The sequence below is a fragment of the Sinocyclocheilus grahami genome, unplaced genomic scaffold (assembly GCF_001515645.1).
Source record: "Sinocyclocheilus grahami isolate Dianchi unplaced genomic scaffold, SAMN03320097.WGS_v1.1 scaffold381.1, whole genome shotgun sequence".
NCBI classification, from domain to species: Eukaryota; Metazoa; Chordata; class Actinopteri; order Cypriniformes; family Cyprinidae; genus Sinocyclocheilus; species Sinocyclocheilus grahami.
In genome coordinates, this window is record NW_015505560.1 from 891,215 (window position 1) to 899,112 (window position 7,898).

Genomic DNA, 7,898 nt, shown 5'->3' on the forward strand with positions numbered 1-7,898 from the left:
CACACACACACACACACACACACCACACGACACACACAGACCACACAAACACACTACATTGAATTATAAATTGTTCGTAGAATTCTAAAATGTTAATTTGTTCTAATTTTTAAATTTATATACATGCATGTTTTTGTTGCATATATATCTGTTCTAGATTCAGTGTAAACACTATGCTTTGGCAATACATTGTAACAATTGTCATGCCAATAAAGCACGAATTGAATTGAAAAATGTGAGAGAGAGAGAGAGAGAGAGAGAAAAAAGGAAGGATGTCTTAGTTGTGCTGAGCAGTAATTAATCACAGTTGCCAAGTGATCCATTAGGCATTCAAATGCACACAGATTGAACATGTGTCCAGGTGCAGGTCACTAACGCTGCCCTCTCTAACCACACGCGTCTCATGGGCCTCAGTCCACACAGCCCCCCAAAAGCTGAACGGAGAATACCTATTGATTAGGATACTAATAAATTTGGAATATCAATATGATGAATAGATGCGGTGGAGTATTTCACAGCTCTACTGCTACCACACTTTTGCTTTTATTAGACTATTAACTTCAACATACTTGCTCTTTTTTTATGAGTAATGAAAGAGTTTCTTTCAGTTTTTGTGTGTAATGCTGAGATCTCTGGATGTAAATACACTTTTTCATGCAATTTGGTTACATTTGTGTGCACTAGTTGTTTCAATACAATTTTTGCATTTCATGTCAGTAACCCCTTTACTTTCATGCAAAATACATACAAAATACTGTTACAGTCAGTGTTGTCAAATGGCATAAAAATCGAAATAACTTAAATATTTGTAGATATATCATATTTTCATTTTTTATATTATAATATTTATAATTTATATTTTTAATATAGGTTATATTTTATATAGGTTAAAAAATGTTAAAATATATTTTATATATAGGTTTATAAATAAGGTTATATATATATATTATATATATAAACCGGTTACACCAATGAAATTAATTTCCAGGTAGATCTAGACCTAAAAATGGTCTTAATCAAGTCAAAAAAATTTTTTTAAATATAACCTATATACACTAATTTATACCAATAAACCTTTTTTATGGGTTAGCTTTTTAAGGTTACCACTTTCTACAGGGCAGTATCTTACGAAAACTGCACATTTCCAGTAAACCATATATTTGCACGTTATAATTTGTCTGGAACGTTTTAATTACCGCGTTCTTTTAATCAATGAGTCCATTTGCCTACTCCATGCGTGCGTCAAATCCAACGTTCCCATCAGACGCATGCAAATGCAGCCGCGTCACGCGCGCGCGGAACCAGGCGCATAGTCAGGGTGCTAAAACAAAGCGAGGTAAATTAAACGTCAGCGTGCTAAGCCGCCTCTCAGGTTCGAATCGAGCATTGATCGGCGCTCCATTTCAAAGGGACGCTGGGAAAGTGCGTTATCGATCAGGTGGAGGTCAGGCTCCCTAACGCACGCGTGCGCTCCGCGGCTCTCTGAGCGCCGTTGAGAATCGAGGGGTATCAAATGGACACGCAGCTAAAAAACACACATGCGAGCATTTGCGAGAATTCCCGCGAGCGGCGATCTCCATCTGTCGTCGCTCCATCCCTTATCAGCCCCTGACAGCAAATCGTTCTGTAATGTTTGATGCTCATCCAGTCCGGGTAACTCTTTAAAACCAAGGCGTCTCTCTTAAGAAAAATGGCTCTAAATCGCAGCAGATGAGGGTTCATTGGCTTCTGTTAAAATCAGACGCATTTTACTGTTAAATGCCATTTTTAGGTTCCATTTCCAAAATGCAGGTGTAAAGAACCTTAAACTCCAACACAAAGAAATGTTACTTTGGTAGATATGATCATCAATTGAACTATATAAATATATATACTTTTTTTTGTAAGGAGCCCTCTAAAATGTCCCTTTGCCGAAAATACATTATTATAATGCTAAAATGCTAAAATATCATCTCGAAATGGCTATAAGCACATTTGCTTTATCATTCTCACGTTGTGTATTTGTCCTCACAAAGATGTGATGTGAATGTGTATTTGTGTCTCAAAAGGCTTTATTCGGTCACTTTTACGTAAAAATATGTTCTAAATATCACCAGATGAGTTCTTGTGCTAAATTACATGTTTAGGTTTACAGAAAAGACCCTGTTTGGAATGCAAACTTTAGCATTGTTTTAAAAAAGGCGTTTTGCCAGATATTAATAATAGTATGGTACAAACCTGCCATTTGATTCTAGTCCAGGCTTTTATTAGTTTACAACTTCAGCCTAGTTGAATCTTTTTTTTGTCATGCACATCGATGGTTACGCGAAGAACCTTTAATATCTACTGCACAAAAGGTTCTTTAAATGAAGGTTCCTAAAATGTGCTTAACACTAATAAAATATGCTTCTTTTAAGAACTGTTCACTGAAAGGATCTTTGAAGAACCAAAATTGGTTCTTATAAAAATTCTTTACACTATACTAAAAACATGGTTCTTCAAGGTTCACTGAAATGTTTCAAAAAGGTTCGCAAAACACTTATTTGGAACCTTTATTTGTAAGAGTGTAAAATGTGTATTTTATGTCAGGTTTTCCAGGGTCAATCCTGGCCATGTGAAGGTGATGATGGCTTACCTGCAAGCCGTAACGCGGACATCCTCTGAAACTCTGGTTCCTGTAACCATTTCCACATGCGTCTGAAAGTCTCGCGGCCGGACTTGAGTTTACTCCAGGGCTTCGGGTTGCGCAGCAGGTCCGACAGTGTTCCCTGGGACCGACACAAGATCCTCTGGGCGAAAATGGCTTGAGGTATGCTGTATCGCTTGAGCTCGGCCGTGATCCTCTGCGCCACCTCCTTGGTGTTGATCTCCTCCGCCTGCCCCGAGCCGCCGCTCTGTGCGCCGCCGCCGTGCCGCTCTCTGTCGGCCAGCATGGATCCGTTCGCCTGCGAGTGCAGGTGGCTGTGTGGGTGCATGCCGTTGAGATTGGAGATCATGCCGTGCCCGTGGCCGCCTAAACTCCGCGCGAGGTGCTCCTCGCTCCGGGAAAGCATCGCCGCGTGGGACTCGAAGCCGCCCGGCGAGAGCATCTTGTCGTTGGGGAGGTGAGCGCCGGGCCCGTAGGCTGACAGCGCTTGTTGGGAGTTGTGCAGAGAACCGAGGCCGTTGGAGAGCGGGGATAACGGCTGGCCCATGCCGGACATCTCTTTGGGATAGTGGCCGTATAAGTTACCCATGGACGCCAGGCCGCGGTCGTCGCGCATGAGGGTGAAACTCCCGCTGACGTTGCCGGTGGCGAGGCGCTGGTGCGCGGCGTGGTGATGCGGGTGCGGGTGCGCGTGGTGGAACTTATCTGAGACTGTAGAGATCGGTGGCAGGTGCTGAAGCGGCGTGAGGGTGGTGTACGTGTTGGACAAACTCATGCCCGACTCGCACATGGTCATAGCCGGATGCAGGTGGCCCGACAGCGCGGGGTCGCTCCGGTACTCACCGGCGCCCTCCAGGATCGAAGCCATGCTGGACACCATCGCCGAGCGCCCGTGGGAAACCAAGTTCCGGTGGGAAGCCGACGACGGTCTGCCGTGCGAGGAATTCATCAAGTCTCCCGCTTGCGAGTGCGACGCAACGCCGTGCATGTTTCCAATGTTTTCCATCGTGAGTTCCATCATTGAACGGGAAGAGCGCTCTCAGACCCGAACAAAAAGACCTTGTTTTCCCCGAAACGATTTCAAAACCAATCCATCGATTTCAAAGCCAGTCAGTCCAACATGACGCGCCGAAGCTTTTGTCCCGGTTAAATCGCCGTTCACTCTCGCGCGCGGAGCGTTCGGTGCGCGTGTGGCTCGTTCGCTGCGCAACAGCGCTTCTGCTGAGAGGCGGGACGCGCGTGTGTGTGTGTGTGTGTGTGTGAGTGTGTGTGTGTGTGTGTGTGTGCGCGCGCGCGCTCGCCTGTTCTACTGTCAATGTATGCGTGAGTTCGCCTTCCTCCCTTCCTCTAGTCTAGAAAGAAACAGCTGAACGAGAACAAATATCTGCCAAATTTGTAGCATATTAGTTATGTTAGTATAGGTTTAAATATAATATCCTGTATAATAAAAATAATAGCATATTTTGGATTAATTTACTTTAATATAAAACTATATATACACTCTAAAAAAATGCTGGGTTGTTTCAACCAACTGTTGGGTTAAAAAGCTCATTTAAAAATGTAACCAAAATGTAACCCAACAGTTGGGTTAGTCCATATTTGACCCAATATTGGGTTGAAACAACCCAGCATTTTTTAGAGTGTAGTTTTAAATGATTAATCCGAAATATATGCTGTTATTTTTATTATTAATTAACTACAGAAAAATTGATTTCCATGACCAGATTAATATACAAGCAAAAAAGTATGGCCTTTTTCATAATATAATATTTATGCAACAACGAAAATGTGGCATGCTGACCTGTAGTCATATGTTTATAACTGTAAATATGCATGCTTGCCTCTAATAAGAAATGTTTTACTATTTTTGAAAATGCAAATATTTTGATCCTTGATTATTGTATTGAAAAGACTTAACTGTGACCATATACAAAATATAATAGATCAAAATATCATTTTTTAAAATATCATACTAGTTATATTATTCTAGTTATGCTACTCGTTTTCTATCATAAATTCCATGCAAACTACATCTTTTTGTAGATGCATAACACAAAAGCTCTGGTTTCTGACTGGTGATGCTCATGTCGGGTAACTGTTCAGCTCTCGTGCGTTGGCACGAAAAGCATGTATAGTTCCTTTTGGGTGGTCATTGATAAATCTGATCCATATATCGACTGACACTGATTAATTCTGTTTCTTGACCCGGGGTGAGGAGGGCCGCATAGGTCAGAAAGTTTTGCTGCAGAGAAGAATGAACCCAAAGCGAGGAGGAGCAGGTTGTCGACGACTTCCTAAAACCACAGGTAGGCCTATATTCAATAATAATAATTATAATAATAATATCATATAAAGGTATGTAATAATATTATTTAGTCTAAACTTAAAATGCACGTCGGTCTGTATGTGATCACAAATCGATTGGTATTTAGTAATGCTGTAATTCAGTTTAATTTTAATTTCTCTTGATATTTTAGAAATCTTTGAATTACTGTAGTACAAGCGTTCTAGTTTATCATGCTGTAAAAAGTATGCGATTTATTTTAAAGACTTATTTCAGCTTAACATGCGTTTTAGAATCGTGCAACTTCATGTAGTGAGGTTAATTCATATAAAATGATATTTAATATTTTGATGTATCCAAATTAAGTCCAATTTTAGCTTGCACGAAAAACATTTTACAGTAATGCTACCTGTAATATTAAATGTAGCTACTCGTTTTTTTAAAAAGTCGCAGCTGCAGGGTAGCTACATTATCAGGTATTCTGATTCTTTTCACTGGTGTTGTTCTGTTTGGGTGTTTTTAACGTCTTGCAGTCGGTGTAAACACGCGCCTCCGAGAGGCCTGTATAGGCCTGCAGAAGTAATAGCCTCGCTTTAGAGCTGTCTTACTCAACGTTACACAAACGAGCTCTGTGTCTCCTCGCTTTAATGTCCCTCTATTGATGAGCACTTCTCGAGCCAGCAGTGAATCGGTGTCTGTGCGCGGCGCAGCGGCTCTGGAGCTTCAGTATCGGCTGCCTGAGCACCGGCGTGATGGATGTGCGCTCGCGCTCTCCGTTAATTCACCCACCGGCTCAGCGCGCGCTTTGACCGGACACCGACGCGTGAGTCTTTATGAGTGGGGCTTAATTTATGCACTGCAATTGTCTACAATTCTTTGTATTTATAAATGTATAAAATCAAAATGTTAAACGCAAATGCACACTTGACTGATCTTTAAACTTGAAACTTCACTAGATTTAAATGCATTTGCTTTTCAAATACAGTAAGAAGGCAAGATGTTTATTATATACTGAAGATTTATTTGATATGACCACAATTATTATTGCGATCAGATGTTCAAGTAATCAGCATCCATCTGTAACCTGCTGTATTGGCCGGTTGTGGTCAGTAACTGATTTTTAGCCTTGCTTTTTATTTTGCAGAAATATACAGGTCTGTTGGAAAGCATGTTTCGGCTGTTCTTTTTTTCATTTGCATTTGACAGATTTCCACAATTTATTAATGATCGTTAATACCCAGTTTTATTTTCTTTAATAATTGTTATTAATTTAAAGAGATGCGCCTTCAAACTGCGTCGGCATTCTATTTGCTCATTTTATTTTGTACATTTTTAATTGTATACCTTTATGGGTTGGTTGGTTGGTTTATTAAATAAGGCTAAAACGTTTCAGTTAACAAAAAAAAGTTATGTTAGTCCCGAATTTCCAGCAGTTTTTTTTCTTTATTTGATCTTTGCGCTGCAAATCTTGTTTGATGGGAGCTTTGTGTTTTTTATGAGATAAAAGATAGTTATCCTGATCATTGATGATATTATTGATCATCAGCGGGAGACACAACCAGAGAAAGACTTTCACAGTTTTTTTCTCTACTAAGAAAAATATCTAATATTTTAGCAATGTAAGCTTGTTCATTTTAGTGGCTTAATTATTGTAAATAATTATATATATATATATATATATATTAATCTAATGATTGACCATTATTATTATTATTATACAATATATATAATTATAAAAGTGATAAATGATTAGTTTCATCATTATTAATAAATAGCAATATTTTTCCAATAGGGCCTATCAGATGTCGGTTAAATATGATTATTTAATTTAAAACATTTTTTTAAATAAAGGTTTACATTTTAAAAACATATACATTTTTTTTTTGACATTGATCTAGTTTGAACACGTGAAAAAGCTTAAATTAAAGCCTTAAAATATTAAGTTATTGTCTATTCAAATGCTGCTGTTTATCACGAGATTTTATTAATGCATATTTCAGGCTCTGTTGAATTAATTCACATTTATTTTCAAATGAACTGAGCAGAATGAGAGCAAAAAGAATGCACTCTTTTTTTTTTAAGTTAATATTTCGGACGGAATTGTTATTTTTCATGTGGTCGCATTGAGCTTTTTCTCGCCGTCTCCGCGTCAGAATCCCGTTCAGCAGATGTCCGTGTTTTTCAGCGCTTCTGTGGCAGCGAGGAAAGACTGTATCGATGCCATCGGAAATCAATAGCCTTTAGGTCGATGGAAATACACAGATTTTGGGTCTTACGCAGCAAATGAACCTCTTGAAACTCGAAATAAGACGAAACCTGATCGACACGAGCGCGTGTGAGTTCAGCTTCTCTCTGAAACACAGAAGATAAAGCACATTTATCACTCTCCTGTAACTCATTAACATTGATCTTTGAACTCTAACCTAAACGAATGCCATCTGTAGATTCATTTTTTTCGTGAAGAAGGTTTTAAATTCATCATTGCATGCAAGAAAAAATTGCAAAACGGAAAAATGATCATTGGAGAATCATTAGAAGGAAAATCAACAGGCCTAATTCGTTTAGATTAGGCAATTTTATTATTATTTTTTTTTAATTAAATATCTACATTTCTAAAAATTTTATTTTATATATATATATATGTGTATGTGTATATGTATATGTATATGTGTATATATGTGTATATATATATATGTGTGTATTTCTAAATATCTAAAAAATTAAATAATATCTTTCTTACCTAGAAATAATGATTAAATAATATCTGGTCCTGTAGCTCAGTGGTAAAGCATTGTGTTAGCAGCGCAAAAGGTCGTGGGTTCGATTCCTAGGAAACACACATTCTGGTAAAAAATGTATAGCCTGAATGCACTGTAAGTCGCTTTGGATAAAAGTGTCTGCTAAATGCATAAATTATTATCTATAAAAATGAGTTCGGAAGACCCTTTTGCTCATGCAAAGTTCTCTTCATTAAAAAGATATCTTGAA

The 7,898-nt window shown here is 38.6% G+C and overlaps 1 protein-coding gene across 1 annotated transcript in view; it reads right to left on the bottom strand.

The window, feature by feature from the left end:
- The window catches only part of onecut3b (one cut homeobox 3b), a 39,900-nt gene extending 36,256 nt beyond the window's left edge, over nucleotides 1–3,644 (bottom strand). Inside the window, exon 1 of the mRNA XM_016230982.1 lies at nucleotides 2,615–3,644. Within this exon, the coding sequence (XP_016086468.1) occupies nucleotides 2,615–3,644 (1,030 nt within the window). The remainder of the gene's footprint in view (nucleotides 1–2,614) is intronic.
- Nucleotides 3,645–7,898: the final 4,254 nt, after the last annotated feature.